The following is a 21583-nucleotide window of genomic DNA, read 5'->3' as shown; positions in this document are numbered from 1 at the left end:
ACACAATGCACGCTGATAGCAAAGAGGGCAAAGTACACGTTATAGGACCTTAAAGTTTATTTACCAGTCTCCTCTGCTTTTCTTCATTGCCTATGGACCTACTCTAATTAGTTATATTGGTTTTTGTTTTTATCTTTACTATTTAAATTTTTATCTTTTGCTCTTTGCTTTTTGAATTGGGGTTTTATCTTCTTTTTTTCTGCTTGTCTTTTCAGTTTCTAAACAAAGAGGCTTGTCAGGACCAGTCCTTGCTCCTCACTGTCGTTGTGCCCATTTTAGATACAGTGGCTTCTTTGCTTCGCCAAGGAGAAAGCATAATTAAAAATCCACATCATGTCAGCCTGGCATTCGGTATTCTTTTGGCAGTCCCTCTGGATCACCTGAAGCCCCAGGAGTACAGTAGCATCTTCTTAGGGATCCACGAAGCACTCTTTTCCATCCTGCAGTGTCATTCAAAGGTAAGGAGAGGACGCGTCCCAGGAGACTTTTCCCAGCGTTATTATTTTAAAGTCACAGAGTTACAGAACTGCAAGAGACCAAACATCATTTAATCCACTCTCTTCATTTTGCATATAAGGAAACTAGTAGCTGGCGCATGGTCGCCAAGTGCTAGCTTCAGGACAATGGCTCGATTCTTCTGACTCCCGGTCCAGTGAGATTTCCTATATGCTGGACTGTTTTTTGCTGTTGTTCGGTCATTTTAGGCATGTCCGACCCTTTGTGATACCATTTGGGCTTTTCTTGGAAAAGATACACAAGTTTCCACGTCCTTTTCCAATGGATCCATTTTGTTAGGTAATCAGAAGATAAGTGACTTGCCTAGGGTCCCGTAGCTAGGATGTATCTGAAGCTGGATTTGAACTCAGGTCTTTGTGACACCAGGCCCAGTGCTCTATCCACTGAGACACCAACGGCCTCTATGCCATATTTACTTAGAATTAATAAGAAACTTTAACAAATAATAAAATTATGTCATAGCAAGCTTTTTAACACCTTTAGAGAATTACCCAGTTTGGAAAAAAAAAGATACAGAAATAACTAAAGCATCTCATGTAGATATAGTCTTTGAATTCTTGATGTAAGTGTAGAAATAATTGATCCTGAGTTTTAGCCTTAGAGTGAGAAATAAAATTGAAAACAAGTAAAGTATACGTGACTGTTGCAAATGAAACTGGTATGTATAAGACATGCTATTAAACATTTTGAGATTGTAGTCAGGACTTTTCCCTGCAGTGTTATTTACTTTATGTGACATGAATACATGGTCTCAAAAGTCAACTCAAAGTTGAAGAATTGAAGGGGTCGTGGTCCTGAGCTAAAGTGGTTTTCAAGTGAATTTCATTTTGTTTCACTTTGGTATTCATTAAGTACTTTCTGCTTGCAGTGTATTGTGCTAGATAATACAGATTTAAAAATTATGTAGGTAGTCTACCTAGTGGAACAAGGGTGGATATGACATGCATACAGATAACTATGAGAAAAAGTAGAATGCTGTAGGGGCAAAGAGTAGCTCTGAGAAAAGTGAGGAGTCAGGGATTACTTTCACCTGAAGCTTTGGAGTTAATGAATGAGATGGCGTCTGAGTGTGGGTCTTAAGGGAATGGAGGTTCTTCAGCAGAAATCTTCTACACATCAGAGGCTGTATGGGCAAAGCTATAGAAATTGAATAGTTAGGGTGGCAAGAAGTAGACAATGGCTAATTTAGCTGGAATTTAGAATAGGTACTAGTATAAGATCTGGTTAGATTAGGGAGATTGATAACAAATTGTGAGTGAATAAATGAAAAAAACATTTAAGTAATTGAAATGTATGAAGTCGGTCAGTCAATAAATGATCATTAAGTGCCTACTATGTTCCAGACAGTGTGCTAAATGCTGGATATATTGTTATTGTTGTTGTTTGTCCTTCATCCTCAAAGAGAACCATAGCATCAGGAAGGTGATGATGCCATGACTTGCAAGTGAATTGGATTTAAGTGAGGGCTATGCAAAGTCAACAGCCTCACTTTTTCCTCTAGAGCCATCTGGGTTCAGTGGTAAGATGGCCCTGGATACAGTGGGAGACCTTAGCCTTTTTCACTGGAAATATAAAGAAAGGCAAAAGAGAATCCCTTGCCATAAGAAGCTCACCATCTCAGCATCACAGACAATATGCAAACAACTATGTACAAATGAGATATGAATTGGAAATAATCAACAGAGGGAATGCACTAGTATTAAGAGGTTTGGGGACAAATTTCCCGTAGAAGGTAGGATTTTAGCTGGGCCTTGAAAGAAGCCAGAAAGCACAGATGAGGAGGGAAGATAGGCAGTAAAAATGCCCTGGACTGGGAGATAAAGTGTCTTCTTTGAGGAACAGCAAGGAGGTCAGTGTCACTGAAATGATGAATACACACTGGGAGGGTGTGTTTTCATAACACTGGAAAGGTACAGGGAGGGCTAGGTTATGAAGGGCTTTGAGTGCCAAATCAGGGATTTTATATTTAATTCTGGAAGTGATAGGGAGCCACTGGAATTTATTGAGTAGGAGGGTGTCATGGTTGGATCTTCACTTTGGCAGCTGCATGGAGGATGGATTGGGGTAGAGAGAGCTTTTAGGCAGCAGACCTATCCACAGGGCTGTTGCAATAGACTAAGGTGTGAGGTGATGAGGGCCTGTGTCAGGGTAGCAGCCGTATCTGAAGAGGAAAGGGGGCATATTCAAGAGATGTTGCAAAGGTGAAATCAATAGGCGATGGCCATAGATTGGATGTGGGGAGTGAGAGATAGTGAAGAATTGAGGATGATGCCTAAGTTACAGGCCTGGGGGACTGAGAGGATGGTGGTACCTTTGACAGTAACAGGAAATTTTGGAATGGGAGAGAGCGAACTTAGGGATAAGATAATGAATTCAGTTTTGGACATATTCAGTTTAAAAAATCTACAGGACATTCAGTTCAAGATGTCTAGTAGGCAGTTGGAGACACAAGACTGGAGTTCAGCCAAGAGGTCAGGGCTGGATAAGTAGATTTGGAAATCATCAACATAGAGATAATACTTAAATCCATGGGAACTGACAATATTACCAAGGGAAGTAGTATAGGGGAAGAAGAGAAGAGGGTATAAGACAGAACCCTGAGAACACCTACAGTCAGAGGGTGTGATCTGAAAGAAGATCCAGCAAAGGGGACTGAGAAAGAGTATTCAGACAGGGAGGGGGAAAACCAAGAGAGAGTGGTATCCTGAAAACCCAGAGAGAAGAGAGTATCAAGGAGGAAAAGGTGATTGACCATTTCAGAGGCTGCATGGAGGTCAAGAAGGCTGAGAATTCAAATAGACAAGTAAGACAGTCCCTCCTTTCAAGAAACTCATATTCTAATAAGGTATATTGCACATCAGGCTTTAGCTACAAGTCAAATGGAAAGGTCCCGCGGTCTTTAGGGTGCAGTGGCAGAGCCGATGTTAATGCTTCTTTTCTATGTCATTCTTTTTGAAAAAAATTGCTTTTTTTCCCCCAGTTGACAAATAGTTTTTCTTCTCCCTTCTGCCTCCCTTCTCCCAAGGGTGTGGAGGGTGGGAACAAAGTTTATAATAAATGTGCATAATGAAGCAAACCAAATTCTCATATTGGCCATGTCCAAAACTACGTGTCTTATTCTGCATATTTAGTGCCATTTTCATTGATAGTTTCATATCAGGGAAGGAAAAGGGAACAAGTATTTATTAAGCACCTCTGTGTGCCAGGTTGGGACAGCTTGGTGGCACAGTGTTGATAGAGTGCTGGGCCTGGAGGCAGGAAAACCTGAATTCAAATCTGCCTTAGACACTTACCAGCTGTGTGACCCTGGGCAAGTCACTTAATCCTGTTTGCCTCAGTTTCTTCATCTATAAAATGAGCTGGAGAAGGGAATGGCAAAGCACTTCAGTTTCTTTGCCAAGAAAACCCGACGAAGAGTTAGACATGACTGAAAAATGACTAAACAACGACAGATGTGCCAGGCACTATGCCGAGTACTGGACAACTATTATCTCATTTGATCCTCACAACAACCCTGGGAAGTAGGTGCTGTTATAATCCCCATTTTACAGTTGAGGAAACTGAAACGGAGATTAAGAGACTTGCCCAGGCTCACACAGCCATGGAGCGTCTGACGCTAGATTTGAACTCAGGTCTTCCTGATTCCAGGCTCAGGGCACTGTCCATTGTATTGTCTAACTGCTTAGCAATCTCTGATATTCAACTGTTTGACGGTGCCATGTACTTTGTTGAAGAGAATCTTCCTTTCTGAGTTTCCGGCAACTGTGGCTGCATCATTTGAAAAAGCAGTTGCCACACATCTCCAAGGGGATTATTCTCAGGATGTTGGCTTTGGAGATTGGTCTAGAAACAGGGCCAGTGGTCCGAGGTATGCTGCTAATGCCAGGACTCTTGGCCTTTGCTAGTTGGAGACAGTCAGCAGGTGGTGTTGATGGTAGGACCTTTTCCATATTGATTTCTCCCCTTAATGATGGCTGTCGAACTCAGGCTGGAAGCAAGGCTAGTAATATAGGGAGCACTGTTCTTCTCAAGGCTCTTGGGTTCAGGGTCTGGACTACCTCCATCTGGGTCTGAGAGGTGGTGGTGGTGGTGGTTTGAATTCTTGGCACATTCTCTCAGGAGTACCTTGCTGCTTTAGATGACGTGTTATTGTTTATGTATTTGTTATTTGAACAAATTCATTATTGCTATAGCAAACCTGTTGAACATTGTCATCATCCCAGTTGTCTGATTCTCATGATAAGACATCAAGATGTAGTAAAAAGAGCACAAGACTAGAAGTTGGGAGACCCAGGGCATAGTCTTGATTTTGCCATTAGCTTTTTGTGTGACTTTGGGTAGGTCATTTAATTTCTGTGCTTCAGTTTCCTCATTTAAAAAAAAAAGTGAAACAGTTTTTGAATTAGGTAATCTCTTTACAAAGTCCCTTCCAACTCAAAATAGAATCAAAGTTTTTATTCTTATTTCCCATTAATTAGGATATCCAGTTTGGTAGCAAAATACTTCCAGCCCTACTTGAGTGTAAATACTTTTAGGAATTTAAGATACTATAAAATTCTGTAATTCTCTGTTTTGGGGGTAATACCACTTGACTCTTACATGCATTATACTTTTGAGTGGCCATATGCTATTCATTCAAAAGATATTTTGAAAATCAAATAAAAATTAGTTGACTTATAGTCTTTTAACTGTTATTTTGCAGGTGATGCTGAAAGCTTTGCCCTCTTTTCTGAACAGTTTTTACAGACTGGTGTTTTCAGTTATGCATGAAGGCCGTCAGAAAGACAAAGGTATTTCACATATATCATGTTGGGTATACAGTTTTGTATAAAGATGTGGCTTTTTTAATGTATGAAACGTTAAAAGGAAAGCTCCCCAAGTGAGTCTAAATCAGTGCTCATCAAATTTTATTTGTATCTAAGAGTCAGTCCTTAAATTCAGGAGCCAAATGAACTTTTCAGCTTTGGGGAATGCGGAAGTAGTGAAAGCTTGGGGCAGGGGGAAGATGGTGTTACTCTAGAGCTTTAGATAAATGGAGACTGAGGGAATCCAGTGGGAATGTTGCAAGATATAGCCAGGGGTAGTGTCTGGGCAGTATAAGGAAGGGTGAAGCCAAAATGCCAGTGGCCTCTCCACTTGTCAAGACTGCTCCCATCCCCTCACTGTGGCAGGATCAAGGGGAGCAGAGCATAATTCCAAACTGGAGCATGTTTGATAGCTCAGAAATCAGAGGAAATCTCAGTCAGGTTCCCATTGCTGCCTGTACCAAGTGATACTTGCTGTATTTTTTTTTCTTTTGAAGGCATTAATATATCTAAGTGGGAAAATTGAATTAGGCTTCTGTAATTTCAAGAAAGAATACACTGAAATACTAAGTTCATCTCAGAATACTTGGGATTTTTTTGAGTCCTCTAGGTAACTTATAGAGAATGTAGACCTGTAGAATGAATTCTCAAAATAAGGTTGTTCATTAAAACATCACAATTTCATCAGGTCCATTACTAAATGGAGCTTGCATCTCTCACTGAGACTAATTCTTGGTTGACAAGAACTCTGACAAATTGATGTGGAGCCTAGCTATTTCCCATTTTGGTAGTTTTGATTATTTAAGATGTTATTTCAAACAACTAATTTATTGGCATACTTAAGTCTTAATTATCTCTGCCACTGGAAGAGGGAAAAGGTATGGATAACATATATCAGTGTTACTAGACACTATGGTATTTTTATTGTCAACAACTCACTCTTCCATAACTGTTCCTGACCCTATTCTAGTTTGGTATTACTCTTTGAAACCTGGGGTCTTGTTAGTCATTGTGGGCAATAGGAAACCATTATTTGGGACATCACAGATAATGAAGAGTTAACCGTAAAAGCTTTCCTCACACACAGTTTTCAACTTCTGTGTTATGGTGTATTCTATAGCATGCTAGATGTAGTATTAGACTCTGGCTTGTTGCTCACTGGATGTTTTGCTGTAGTCTAATTAGCATGGATTCATGAATTTAGTACTCTAAATTTTTCTGATTTTTTTTTCTAAATTATTGTATTGGGTGGATTTTTAGCTATATGAGTCTTGTTCAAATGTATGCATTTATCTTATAAATATATGTCACATCCTAGCATTATAGCCGTATGTGTACACATTGATATACTTCAGAAATTAAGAGGAGAAATATTAGATAAGTGAGTTATTAGAACTTGGAACTAAAGGCTGTTAGAAATATCCACATACAAGGTTAAGAATTTAGATATTTACTCTACCAAATTAGATGGGCCTAAAAAAACTACATTCATTCTATATCCTCTGGATGCCATGCTCCTTGACCAGCCTCTATCATTCCTTTCTCACCTTTTCTTATTTACCCATTTACTTTATCTTTTCTAACCATGTTTTTGGTCATATTTAGAAAGTCTAGCATTGCTACCTAATTTTTATTTTTTAAAGCATTTGATGTTTTGTTATAGTTTATGCATTTCTGTATGGGTATATGTGAAGTCCTCAGAATACCATTTCAAAATACAGAATAACTTAGATTGTAAATGTGATGAAAACAATTTATGAGCAAATTGAATCTTCTTACTGCTGATATAGACTTCAGTTCTGCTAGCATAGGACTGTTTACTTCTTATTTAATGTAGGCTCTTAAAATTTGTCATGGCATCTGAAATAAGAATGCTGTTTATATGGGTGTGGAATGAAATTGTCCTATTTGCTTCATGTCATGCATCTATAAATTCATCATCTATAAATTCTCTGTCTTAGGAGATGATCTGCATGAATTGCTGTGGCTGCAAAAGCTACCACCTAGCGGCCAGTCTTCTAGTGATGAGTCTCCAAAATTGGCTAGGCTGATTTTTGAATGTCAGCTAAACAGTTCTTCACCAGACTTAGACTTAAAAAGCATTTCTATGATGATTAGGGAAACAGGACAAGAGACTATGTGTTCTAAAATGTTTACAACAGCTGTCTTTGTGGTGGCAAAAAACTGGAAATTGCAGGGATTCCTGTCAATTGGGGAATGCCTGAACAAGTTGTGGTATATGATTGTGATGGGATACTACTGTTCTATAAGAAGTGATGAGCTTGATGATCTTAGAATGATATGGTTGGACTTGCACAAAATAATGAAGATCAAAAAACTGGTATATAGTAGGTGCTATATAAATGCCTATTTTCTTCTCCTCCCCTTTCCCCATTGCTTTACATACTAACATTTAAAGAATATATTTGCAATGGAGATTTGTACTTTTTCTTAGGAAGCTAGGCCATAGTCTTATAAATGTAGCCTTCTAAAGAATTATTACTTCATCCCAATTAGTCACTTCCAAATAAAACCCATGTTCTTTTGAGCATTTTACTTTTCTTTATTCTTTCTTACCATCCTAGCAGGAGGTGGGCTGAGTAAAATTAGTCTGAAAAGTACGTTAGTGTTAATTAGTGAGTGTATAAAATTAGATAATAGGAATGCACTGATACATGCAGAACTTTGCCCTAATCAATTTTGTGATGTTTTTATGTTTCTAGGGAATACAGAAGACCTGACCATAGTCCTAGAATGTGCACGCTTGGTAGAAAGAATGTATAGCCACATAGCTGCAAAGTCTGAAGACTTTACAATGTTTTCTTCTTTCATGGTGGCCCAGTATGTGAATGAACTGCAAAAGGTAAGACCAGATATCCAACCAGAGATTTTTTCTGCAGCCTTCCATTGGATTCGTTTGTAGACCACAAGAAGGTGAACCAAAGCCTTTATTTTGTGAAAGAGCAAAAATAACAGCCTTTAGAGAGCACTTTAAGGTTTGAAAAGTACTTACAACAGCCCTGTGAGGTAAGTGGTTATTGTTGTTTGTCCCTTGTTCTTGAAGAGGACCGATGACGTCAGGAGAGTGAGGACTTGCAAGTGAGTTGGATTTCAGTGAGGCAGGGTTGTGCAAAGTCACCAGCCTCACTCTCTTCTCCAGGGTCATCTGAGTCCATTGGCAAGACAGAGGTCAGGAAGACTGGAGATGGCCCCCAGTGCAGACCTGAGCCTTTTTAAGTTAAGGTCTTTCCCAGGTCTCAGTTTCTCTGAGACAACGCTTGTCCAGTGATTTAAGGCTAGATAAGAAACGAGACAAAAGATGGCCTAGTTTGCCTACTGAAAGAGAAAAAAAAATGAAACTGGGAGGTCAAGTCCCTTAGGGTTTCCGGCCAGAACAGAAACAATTGCAATTTATTCTTACTCTGAGCTATCAAAACCCAGACGATGACCAAGTGAATGAGGTAGGTACTACAAGTGCTACAAGGATTACTCTCTCTTTTTATATATGAGGAAACTGAGGCCCAGAGAAGTTAAGGGACTTGTTTATAGTCATACTACCAATAGATATATCAGTTAGACTTCTGCTGTACTAAAACTACCTCTCAGTGGAACAAAGATCAGATTATAGAGGAGGAAAAGAGTAGAAGTTTGATAGATTTAAAGAACATTGCTTATTCTTGTCAGTGGATCAGAGCTAATCCCCTTTTTTAGAGAAACTCATGGAGTGTATATTTTTAGAATTGCAATTCTTTAGCATCCTTGGGATTTTTTGCAAATGGACACTAGGTTTCAGAGATGTATAAACACAGGTTTCCATTTTACTTCCATATCTTGTGTAACTGGTTGTCAGTAGCCCCCTTTGTATCATCAATCAGTATCGGTGTCTTTAGAAGAATAAAAGTATGTTTTGGTCACATAATGATGAGAAGACAGTTGAGGAACAGCGTAATAGTTTCTGGATTGAAGGAAACCATTTATTTGGCTTCATTAGAATGAAAAGCAGCCTGGGATTCCCCCTTTTTTTCTGCCAGTGCCTAATGCTAGCATCTGTTCACTCTCTCTCCCTTCTTTATTTTCCGCTCACCCTTCCACTGTCAGATATTCCGTCATTAAGCCTATACTCAAAATTCCAGCTTGTAAGAAACACGACAGTTTTATTTGAGCTTGAAACTCTGGCTCAGGGAGATGTCTGTACATATTTTGCTTTGAGATTTATACTGATTGGATGGAATAGTAAGAGAGTCATCTAGCTGCATTTGATAAGTTCAGGCCACTAGGCATAGGGGAACTAAAAGGGTTGGCAAATGAGATTGCTAAACCACAGTCAGTGATCTTTGAAAGATCACAGAAAATGGGAGAAATGTTATAGGATCGGAAAAAGGCAAATATGCCATTTTTTAAAAGACAAGATTAGTGTTTCAAATTAAATGCCAGTAAACTTGATTTATATTCCTGGCAAAATATTAGACTGTATTATTAAAGTAAAATGATAGTGAACATCTAGAAAAGGAAATGGTGATCATAAAGAGCCTGCAGAACTTCACCAAGAATAGCCCATTCTAGACTGACTCATTTCCTTTTTGGACAGTCTTAGTATATTGGGAATGTGGTCAATTTTTGCAGTGCATTTGACACAAGCCCTCCTGCTATTCTTTTGGTCCAAATGGGAAGATATAGGCTAGACAGTAGTGTAACATAGTGGATTTGGAACTGCATAATGGCTATGCCCAAAGAGTAGCCATTAATGTTTTAATGTCTAACATGGAAGGAGATCTCTAGTGAAGTAGCCAAAGGATCTGTTTTGGGCCTATTCTGTTTAACATGCTAGTCAATAACTTAGATAAAAGTATTGATGGCATCCTTATTAAATCTGCAAATTACAAAAAGCAGAGAGAGAATCACTAAGACATCCTGATTGGTTAGAATATTGAGTCAGACCTGATAAGATAAAATTTAATAGTGATAATTGTAAATCCTTACAATTAGTTTCTAAAAACCAGCTTCACAAGTACATGATGAGGAAATGGGACTAGACAGCAGTTTGTCTGAAAAATATCTAGTGTTTTATTGGTTTGTTGGCTCAATATGGGGCAACAACGTGGTATGATGTGACAGCCAAAAAAGCTAATGCGATTAGGCTGCTTTAAGAAAGGTAACTTGGTATAGTAGATAGAGGATTAGACTTGAAGTTACAAATAATTCCCACCTTTGTCAGTTACTATGTATCCATGGGCAAGTCACTTAAATTTATTGAGCCTCATTTTCCTCATCTGTAAAATGTGGATAACAATTCTTACATTACTTGCCTCCTGCGGTTGTGCTAAGAGCTTGGCAAACCTTTAAAGAACTATGTAAATGTGAATGTATCATCATCGTTACCATCATCGTTATTGTTAGCTGGGCATTATTCTTGTTGGGCAGATCACAGAAGACTTGATCTCATCTGGGTCTTGAAGGAGAGGTAGAGCTTGAGGAGGTGAAACTAGGGGACAGGGATGGGGAAAAGACATTTTGTCAATTAACAAGTATTTATTCTTTTTGTTTTGCTTTTTTGTTTTATTATTATTATTATTATTTTGCTTTGCATCACCTTGAATTCAGAATTTATCCTTTCCCTTAATGAGACATTTTTGGTAACCACCCCCCCCAAAAAAAAAGCAATTTGGCAAAACAAACCAACCTAGTGTGACAGTATATGCAGTGTTCCATACCCAGAGCCCCTTTCTTCTTCGCACACTGGAGAGAGATACTTTTTCTTATCTCCAGGGATGTGAACAAGCATTTATTCTAAGCAGAGGGAAGAATGTGAACAAAAGCATGGATGGAGGCAGGAATACCTGAGATATGCTTTGATTAACACAACAGTCTATTTATATGAGATACAGGGTCTATGAAGGGAGATAGTGGAAGAAAATGCTGAAAAAGTGGGTTAGGGTATTTAATGCCGAGCTAAATAGCCTGGCCTTTATTAGTAGATAATGGCAAATTTCTACCAAAGTCTTTTTCTAATACTCCATCGTGGCTTGGAGGTGACCCTGTGTTTTCCAGGGCTATACCAGCAAAGCATAGATTTGAAGGGTTGTACCAATTTGGAAAGGCTTCAGGTATAGTCCTAATGATAGCTTCTTCCTGCTGTCTGAGGACTAGACAAGTTCATTTTGGAGATCATCACCATCAGATTGGCCCCTAAATGATAGATTGCTTTACCGTGTCAAGCCATGAAATGTATAAAAATACGAAATATTCCTTCTGTCCCAGGCATTCATTTTTTGCTTCCTTGATCCTGGTGGAAGAGTGTTAAAAAAGGGTGCTAGTATTTTATACTGTGTATAGACATTAATTTAACTGCTGCTATTCTAAATATGAACTTTGTCCAATAACCTAATTAAACCACATCCATATTGACAGTCCTATGTTGAAATGAGTAGTAATAGTGATAGAATTAACTAACATTTGTATTGCCCTTTATGGGTTTGTTAAAGCACTTTACATGTATTAACTCATTTTATTCTCACAACAACCTATGAAACTAGGAAAAAAAGTTGCAGCTGTGAGAAGGTGAACAGATCTCAGGAAATACATTAGCCAGCATACACTTGATCTTTGTCAAGACAGTAAGTCATGGTAACCAAAGGCAATAGCAGTCTAGAACATAAGCTTATTTGCAAAATATTACAGTTACAAATGTTTACATGTTACAAATATTACATGATCAAAGAGCATGAGCAGTATCAACTCACGAAATAGCTAAAAGCAGTGGAGGAGAAAACGAAGATACAAATGACTTGGCTGAAGGACCTGATTAATCATCCTTAGAGCGTTTATAGAGGAAAGTGGAAGGAGGATAACAAATAGATGTTAAATTGAACTGAACTACCACTGATTATGTAGTGATCTTTTTTAATCATCAAAAATGAAAGCTACCATATTTTTATCATTCATTATTAATATGCAATGTGAAGAAGTGGAAGTGACCTTTGGAAAGATGAAGCTAGGTAGTGTAGCAGTATCTGACTAGGTATTTAAAAAAAAGAAATCTGTGCTGCAGCTCACAAAAAAGAGCTCCTGATCCTGATGGATTCATGGTAGAATTCTGTTCAGCTTTTAAAGAAGAGTTTGTACTTGTACTTCACAAATCATTCTCAAAATTTGAAAAAGGAAGCACCCTACAGAATCATTTTATGGGACAAATATAGTCCTAATACCTCAATCAGAGCAAAAACAGAACACAGAAAGAAAACCATCAGACAATATCATTCAAGAGCAAATTCTCAAAATGTTAAACAGAAAACAAAGTAGATGCTCAATGTTTGGGAGATGTTTAAACAGACTAGTACATGAATGTAATGGAATGTTAATATGCTTTAAAAAATATGTGAGATAAATACAACAAAGCATGGAAAGATCTATCTGAACTGATGCAGAGTGAAGGAAGCAGAGCCAAGAAAACAATATGTGACTACAACAATGTAAATGGAAAGAACAATGACCCACTAAATAATCAAAAGCAATTGTTAACAAAATTATAAAGGTCAAGCAGGACTGGAATGAAGAAGTATGAGAAGACATCCCTACCCTGCCCCTTCTTGGAGGTGGGAGGTCCACAAATGTTCATGTTGCACGTGTTTTCAGACTTTTTCAATGTGTTGATCAGTTGTGCTGACTTTTCCCCCATCCGTAGGAGATAGCATTTGTCATATGGGATGGCTTTTGGGAAAGGAGAGGAGAAAGAACATATGGAATACTGTGATGATGAAAGAAAGAGAAAATATAAATAAAAACTTGTTTTAAAAATACCTAACTTCTGCCTAATTCCCAATTTTCTGGCTCCCTGTACATCCTTGCAAATGGGATGACTGCAATATGAATGTTTGAACTAGGTTTGAGGGGTATTGAAATGGCAGCTGTAGATGATGACTGAAACTGTATTTTTACATCTTGTAAAACAGGTAAGAAAATAAGCAATTTCTTAAAATTATTATTTCAATAAGATTTGGGGCCATAGTAAAGTTTACCAAGAATTACTTTTTTAGCATTTATTTAGCCCTAAATATTTTTAAGTACTTGAGTCATTAATACTCAAGCATCTTTTACAAGGAAAGCTACTATTTTTTCTTCCTTTTTTATAGATGATGAAACCTAGTTAGTTACCTTAGATAATTTAATGAAGAAAAGCAAAATTTTGAACTTTGAGTTGCTAACTGTTATTGTGGGATATATTTTGCATGAGAAGCCTACAATTTCTTGGCTTCATTCTTCATTTCTGACTTGCACTCCTCAATTTGTTATCTAGGCTGCCAGAATGCCTTGGGAGTTATCAAAGCCTTCAGGCTCTCAGATCCCCTTGGCAGCACATTTCACATTTGGGCTTTAATTTGTTGTTTAATTTAGTAATGAAGAAAATTCCATATGCATTAGAGTCTTCTGCTTGAGAACCATAAATCTTTCCAGATGAGTGTTGCTATGTATGTAGACCATAAAACATTTATAAGTGTAATTAAAAACAAGACAGCAGTTGCAGCTGTTTAAATCTTTCCTTTAATTTTCCTTTAAATTTTTTTCGGGATGGAGAGTTGGTAGGGGTGAGAATCAATCAGCAGTCTGTGCAGTCCAGAGAAGCAGCAACGCATGACATACAGAATATTAAAATTTTAATGATCCTTCCATGCAGTAATGTTGGCAAGATAGTGAAATTATTGCCACTTTCAACTCCTTTCCCTCTAGTTCAGCTTTATAGCTTCTGCTATAGATTATTAGTCTGCAGAATAAATAATTTATACAGTTCTTTTAATCTAAGGATTTCCAAGCTACTTATGGATTTTTCATTATTTGTCCAGTGATTCAACAACAATTCAAACCAATTTTTAAAGAAACTACTCTGTGCAAGGCACTCACCTGCACTCCAGTTATGCAAAGGTAAAAAAAAAAAAGCCTTTTCTAATTTTGAAGCACATTTCAGGCATTTTTCATCAGCTCCACTTCGTTTTTGGATTGGGCTGCTGTGGAGTTAAACTTTCAGTTAAATCTCAGTATAGTGTAGCGGAAAGAGCACTACGCTGGAAGCTAGAAGCCCAGAGTTTTAGCTAGAGGCATACCACTTAACATCAGTTTCATTGTCAAATAAGTATAATAATTCTTGTACTGCCTACCTCACTATTATCAGGGTCATATGAGATAATGTATGTAAAAGCACTTTTTAAAAGTGCTATTCATTATTATTTCATGTTCAGGTGAAAGTTGGTAGAGAAACGGAAAAACCTGGTTAAACCAGGACCAGCATGTGTGGGCTTCCTAATATTTGTAATTAGACTTCATCTCTAAATCAGGCCACATCTTTGTCCCATCTCTAGACGGTGAATTTAGACGGTTTTAGGCAGAACTGAGATGGAATTGGGCATGGCTTCCTGTTGCTTTTGATTTAGAATTTCCAGGGCAGAGTAAACTGAGAGTCTGAAGATATATTTGCAGTTATGACCCGATATCAGCATAAGATTACCTTTGATGCATGCTTTTCAATTTAATTTAATCAACTTTTTTTTATAATTGCCCCTGTCCTTTGGTTGAAAATTCATCTCCTATCCATAGCTATAAAAGGTATATGGTCTGCTTATCTTATGATTTTTTTAATGGAATGCAGCATAATGTGATATTTCAGTGGCTAATATACTCTCCCTGATAAGAGTAGTCCTGCCAGAACTACAGATCATATATCTTCTTATCCATGTCCTCCCATAAATCCAATATAGCTGATTCACCCAACTTATTAGGGACCTTTGTCTAAGTTTCTTGATGGTGGGTATCAGTGCAGCATGTGAACTGCTATCAGTTATCCCTAACTCTTGATATGTGAGTGGCCGGCCCATCTAGTCATTAAACGCTTCAGTGATATACTTAATGCCTAATGTATAATTCTCCTTTGATAATATTGAGTCTTTCTGTTACCCCTGTTTTAAAAAAGATAGGCTACTTTTGAAGGAAGAGGCTTGGTATCATCAGAAGCTTTACACAATTTCCCAGAGGCAGTCTAGCCTCCTTATAATCAGTTCTAAGTCCAGTTCTTTTTCCGTGTTCAACATGTTACTTTCTGATCAGGATATATCTATTAATTGACCGACTCTGTGGGCTTTCTTCCCAACTGAATATCATAGTCTGGACAACAGGCATTCTGCGTCCACTTGGTTTTTTTTTCGTATGGATGGTTCGGCTGAATTCTTCAGTGATTATGGAATTAATTTATAGCTGTTGCAGTGTTCTGGGCATTAATGCAGTCAGCACAATCATCCACAAATAGCATCTTGATGACCTGATCAGCCACAGGGAAGGGCTACAGGGGAACCCCCCTCTATTTGAACTCTACACTGGACATCTCTCCCTGACAGTGGCAAAAAACTTCATTGAGCACAAATACATCTTGTACACAGGCATAATGGATTGAGTGTTGACTTGAAGTCAAAAGACTGAGATTTAAATCCTGCCTTCAACACGGATTAGCTTTGGGACTCTGAGCAAGTCATTTAACCTCTTTCAAGTCCAGTTTCCTTATCTGTAAAATGGGGATAATAATTTCATTTATCTCATAGGGTTGTTGTGAGAGCTAAAGGACATGATATTTATGCAGCACTTTGCAAATTAGTCAACAGTCAATAAACATTTATTAAGCACTTACTACATACCAGGCACTGTGCTAAGTACTGTAGATACAAATACAAATAAAAAGAAAGATAATCCTTCCCCTCAAAGAGCTTACAGTCCAATGGGAGAAGACAACATACAAAAGGAAGCTTTAAGGTGTGTTGTGGGGAGCAGGGGAAAGGTAACTGGCTTGGGAGGGTGAAAGAGAAGTCCAGAAGCAGTGTAGCTGATAGGAAATGGAGAGAAGACTGCTTATCAGCCTCTTCCTTAAATGGAGACCTTGGGGCCTCTGGACCTGCCCTCCAGTTGGAGAGTCCAGTCAGAGGGGCAGAGGAAGCCTAGGAGATGTGAGTACAAAGGCTGATTCAGTCTTACAGGGTAAGGAGATTTTCTAATGATTAATTTCCTGGGGAAGGAAGACACGATGGAAAAATAAAAAAAAAAAACAACCCAAAAAGTCCAAAAGCAGTATAGCTGGTGGGGAAAAAAGGAAATAATACCCAGTAATTGTTTTATTGCCTCATTTGATATTATTAAACAGAGGGTTATTAATCAAAGTTTCCTCTGTTATTTAAAGTAATCTTGGTTGACTTTAATACAGAAGGTAGCTTTTTGCGCTATCAAATGATTTTTTTATTTTTTGCGTTTTGCTAACAACCACAATGGGATGTGTTATTCTTCACTCTTTTCAGTCATGCAACTGAAAGCCCATTGTAGAATATAAATTACAAGAGCCTGACTTAATTGTGGATATGCCTTGATAAGTGTGCAGTTTATTTTATTTCATTTTATTATTTTTTTTTTTAGGCAATTGGGGTTAAGTGACTTGCCCAGGGTCACACAGCTAGTAAGTGTCAAGTGTTTGGTCTGAGGCCGGATTTGAACTCAGGTCCTCCTGACTTCAGGGCCGGTGCTCTATCCTCTGCGCCACCTAGCTGCCCCTATTTTAAAAAAAATTTGTTGATGCAGTTTGCTTTTACATGACAGTCTGATCCTTGCCCACCTCTGTTCCACAGTTTCTGCCCTGTTCACTGATTTGTGGGTCAAATTTGTGATTTTGGGCTAGAAAGATAGCGCACTCTGACTTTTCTTAGATTTCCTTATCTTTCCTCAGTGTTCCTTTTATATCTTTCTTGGAGTAGTTGTGTATGGTGGTGGGTGGAGGAAAGGAACTGGGCTAAGCTGCTTCCCCCTACTCTGCCTTCTTGACTGGTCCTTTTAGGTTCTATACATCGAGGACTGTAATGTCAAAAAGAAATCAAATGTAGTGGGTCCCACTGTCAGTAATGGAAAAAATTATTTGTTTTAGAAGTCTTGGCAGATATTTTTTATTTCTCGCTATTTTATTTCTCACTGTTTTTCCACATTCATTCTTAACTGTTTGTGGTATAATCTGATGTAACTTACTCTCCTTTTCAACTGTCCACCAGGTCTCATTCTGTTGTGAGAATTTCACAGATAAGTTTATATTCTAAACTAGTATTGCTCTTAGCTGTCATATATCTGTCAAGAAGACCAAGCATTTGGCGACTGAAGCAATTTCTATGCCCTTTTTGTCTGATAATGGTGATTTAAACTTCCTCAGGAAGTAGCGACAGTCTATTTTGATGTCGATTTCTTTATCCATTTTTTTCTTTTTTGGTATCAATAGCTTGTTTGTATTATAGGGCAGGTTGGAGCTGTTAAAATTGATTTTGTAGCTTCTTGTTTTTATTATTCCAGGTTGGTATTGACTTTGACCTTTTTTCTAACAAATTGATCATCTTACTGTACACGGCTGATTTGATAGAAGTCTGATCAGGAGCTAGTGGTTTCCTATATAAGATGTAGTTTTTCAGATGGAATTTGGTGCTTACTTTGTACAGCAGTTCCAAGCTCTCTTCTTGAAAAAAGCACATTATATGTAGGTGTAAAATATCCATGTACTCTGTAAACCTTTGGTTTCTTCCTTTTCTTTATCTTGTAGCATGTTTTCCAACTTTTTTTCACTATCCTTTTGTCCTTTGTATTGTAGTCATCAGGTATAAAAATATATGTTGATTTACTTTGGAGGGTCTTTTTGAGTAGTTCATAGACTTTCTTTACTTCTTAATCCTACAGAAATATAGGTATCTAAACTATAATTATCTTCATGGTGTCCTTTTGCTCATCATGAATGCTGCAATTCAAGATGAATAAGTTTCCTAGGAAATGGCATTTATTACTTGAAGACGCCAAATAAGATCAACTCTACCAGTGTCCTTATTTTCACTTGTCCAGGGTGAACCTATGAGCTGTCCTTCCGTTTAGCTTCACCTGCCTTTTGTCTTCTAGTTTCATTTATGGCTTAAAATGTCATTAATGATCTAAGTTCGTTTCTTTTGTAGTAGGCTAAGTCATTTTGCCAGGCTTATAAATTATAATGCTCTGTTTTAGGATTCAAGGGGCCTGTTTCTGAGCTCCTGTTTTCACAGTGGGACCAAAGAAGTAACCCTAATTATGCACACCCCTTCTCAGTTGAACTTTGTGTGTGTATACCAACAGCCCTTGGGCTATTAAGTATTACTCAAATCAGCAATTGCCTTGCAATTTATTACTAATTATTTTGTACTATTGTTTATTAAATGGTACCATAGTTGACTGAAAGAGTACAACTTATGTAGTGATTGGCAAAGTGGAAAATTTTAGATGAGTGTGCTTCTGACTGTTAGGAATTATGATAATTTTTGCCACTGGCGAATATTTAAGAGTCATTTTGTGATCTCAGTTCAAGACCTCTGAAAATTAATTCCAGATGGTTGTTCTATTTGTTCTTTTTAAAAGACTCAGCCTAAATCTCTAAACATATCTACATCCCCTTTAAAAAAATTCAGCAATTTAAGCTGTCTGCAAAACTGTCTTGAGATTATATTGTCTTTAGTAAATTTTCTCAATTTGTGGGAAGATAATGGTTTTCTTTTAAAACATGGGTTTTATTTTGCATTGACTTTCCCACAGTTTTCTACTTCGAAAAATAAGAAGTTTTTCTCTTTCTAGGTGACTCTGTATCCAGCTGTGAAGAACCTGCTGAAGGAGGGAATTTACCTTATACTGGACCTCTGCATTGAACGGGACATCCATTTCCTAAGGACCTCATTACAGCCTGGTGTGAGAGAAGTCTTTAAGGAACTGTACAATGACTATATCAAATATCACAAGAATAAAAACAGAGGGGAGGGAAAATATACTGCTTAATGCATTTTTATAATAGCCTTATAAAATTGCTGTTATTGATACTTTAAAATTGTATTGAGCTTCTAAATTTAAGTGCAGCTTCTATTTAAAGGATAGAAAAAATTTTAAGTTTTATAATTTAAATAAATGGAAAATCTCATTGGGTTTTATATACGATGTCTTACTGTATATATAGCTATATGTTACTTTTGTATTATATTTTTATATACATAGTTCTACTGCTAATTCTAAAGCCAAGAATCTTGGAAATAGGATATAAAACATTGTTATCTAAATAAAAAAGCATTCCATGCACTCAGTCTCATTTTCACATGTGATTCTTGAGTGAGGTTTATTTCTTCTCCTGTGAGAATTTTCACTATGATAGGTTGTCTACCAGGAAGCATCTTTTGTGACTGTCCTTGTCATTGTTTTGCCCAAACCTTGGGACCTAAGGGTCTGATTTGGCTGTGTGGGGCATTAATGATTCCCAATAGTTTCTTAGCCCTTAGTGTTGGAGACCTGGAAGAAGGGGTTAACCTAAATGCCTTAAGGGCAATCATAACAGCTGATATCAAGGAGGGAGAATAACTCTGGATTTGAGGCATTCTTTGTTTTTGGGGGCTGTTGTTATTGCCCTGGGTATGTCCACTGAGCAGAGGGCCTGGAGAGCTGCACCTATGTATTCTTGTTGAACTTTGTATTTAGTGAAAGGGTTAACATTTTTTTTTTGGCCTTTTCTGGTTCAGTTTTTCCTGATCATGGTCTTGTGTTTAGTGCCAGTTTATGCCTGGCTTAAGACAGTGATGAATGGGATATTTTGTGATGGGACATCACTGGACACTTCTGTCACCCCTTCTCTCTCTCCCCTCCTCTCTATCCCAGTCTGGGATATGACTAAAGAGAGGTTTGGTCAAGCTCTGAGACAGGGTTAAACAGAGAAACCTTTTTGTTTCTATGTAACTTATCATTTTGAGCATTGTGCCTTGTTTTGTTGCATGTTTCTCTTTTTTCTTAGTCTTCAAGCATTTATTAAGCACCTACTATGTTCTGGGCACTGGGAATATAAAGACAAAAATGAGACAATTCTTGCCTTCAAGGATCTTACATTCAAGGAGAGGCAAATGTGTGTGCATGTATGTGTATGTATATGCGCATATATATATGCGCATATACATACACATATATGCACATACACAAAATAAATGCAAGATTATTGGTGGGGAGGTAGGATTCAGTGGTAAAGCTTTTACCTCAACCTTGTTTGTTTGAATTAAGGAAAGGAGATTTTAGTTCTGTCTCCTAGTAAGTTAGAACAATTTAGAGTTTCTCTGGATTTAGGGGTTAAGTTGGTGGCAATTGAAGAGAAAGGGAGAGATTTTGGGGGGAAGGCAGTGACTTTGAAATGGCAGTGATGCAAAGTTAGCAATGTTTTTCCACCATGTTTAAATATTCTGTGTTACTTCTTGTTGACCTTGAAAATATTATTGAAATACTTTTTCTGCTTTCCATTTGAGCATATATTCGGTTTGATCTGGAAATATGCAACATGCATTATGAATCTTGAGTCGGTCACCTAGACAAAATGGTCTGACCAAAGCGGTGGTGGGACATTACCATTATCCAGATACTTTTTGGGTAAAGGTGTTGAAATTGTTGCTATGTTCTTCAAAAATTATTCAAATTATTCAAAATTTGCATAATCATCACAGATTTTATGACAACCATTTTGCAAAAAAGTAGGGTACAACCATTATGTGAAGCTTTTTTTTTTGTGCCAGTATTACTTAAAAATCATTTATTACTAAACTGTCTTTGGTACAAGATTAGGATGCACAGAATACTCGTGAATGCATGTTAAAATAGAATACTGACAATGCTCATGTGCTGAGAATTCTAGGCTCAGGGCTTGCAATCTGAAAGAGATGAATGCGTATCCATATGCTACTTGTGAATACACTGCTGCTCTGTTTACCTTCTAAGCAGAGTGAGGAACAGAATTATACCATGCGACCTTTGATTACACAATGAAAGTTATAAACCAATTTTTGGATTGAAAAAACAGGGCATGATGATTATGCAGTGGCAACTATTATGTGGTGAAATACAGTTGTTTTCACAATCTCTCCAATTCCCCCTTTTTAAAATATAATATGAACCAGAATTTATATTTGAACATTTTAAATTTTGTATGTGAAGTTGCTGCCTGTCCTCTTAATTGTCAAGTCTTGTTGATTCTCTTTACATACCACTTCTTGGATTCATCCTCTTCTCTCTCATCACCTCTTGCTTAGACAATTGTAATTGCTTCTCAGTTGGTTTCTTTAACTCAAATCCCTCCCCTCTCCCGTTTGTCCTCCATCTAGCTGCCAGAGCGATAACCCTACAGCACAGATCTGACCAGGTCATTCCCCTACTCAGTAAAATCCAATAGCTCC

At 37.6% G+C, this 21583-nt stretch overlaps 1 protein-coding gene across 1 annotated transcript in view; it reads left to right on the top strand.

The window, feature by feature from the left end:
* URB2 (URB2 ribosome biogenesis homolog) overlaps positions 1 to 19476 on the top strand; it is a 41409-nt gene extending 21933 nt beyond the window's left edge. The window contains exons 7-10 of the mRNA XM_021000427.2: positions 216 to 458; positions 5219 to 5306; positions 8045 to 8184; positions 18969 to 19476. Of these exons, the coding sequence (XP_020856086.1) occupies positions 216 to 458; positions 5219 to 5306; positions 8045 to 8184; positions 18969 to 19166 (669 nt within the window). The 3' untranslated portion in view covers positions 19167 to 19476. The remainder of the gene's footprint in view (positions 1 to 215; positions 459 to 5218; positions 5307 to 8044; positions 8185 to 18968) is intronic.
* The last annotated feature ends 2107 nt before the right edge of the window (positions 19477 to 21583 follow it).

The sequence above is a fragment of the Phascolarctos cinereus genome, unplaced genomic scaffold, assembly GCF_003287225.1.
Source record: "Phascolarctos cinereus isolate Bilbo 61053 unplaced genomic scaffold, phaCin_HiC Scaffold_5;HRSCAF=322, whole genome shotgun sequence".
Classification (NCBI taxonomy): Eukaryota; Metazoa; Chordata; class Mammalia; order Diprotodontia; family Phascolarctidae; genus Phascolarctos; species Phascolarctos cinereus.
Note: the sequence above shows the minus strand (reverse complement) of the source record. Positions and strands in the feature narration are given on the sequence as shown.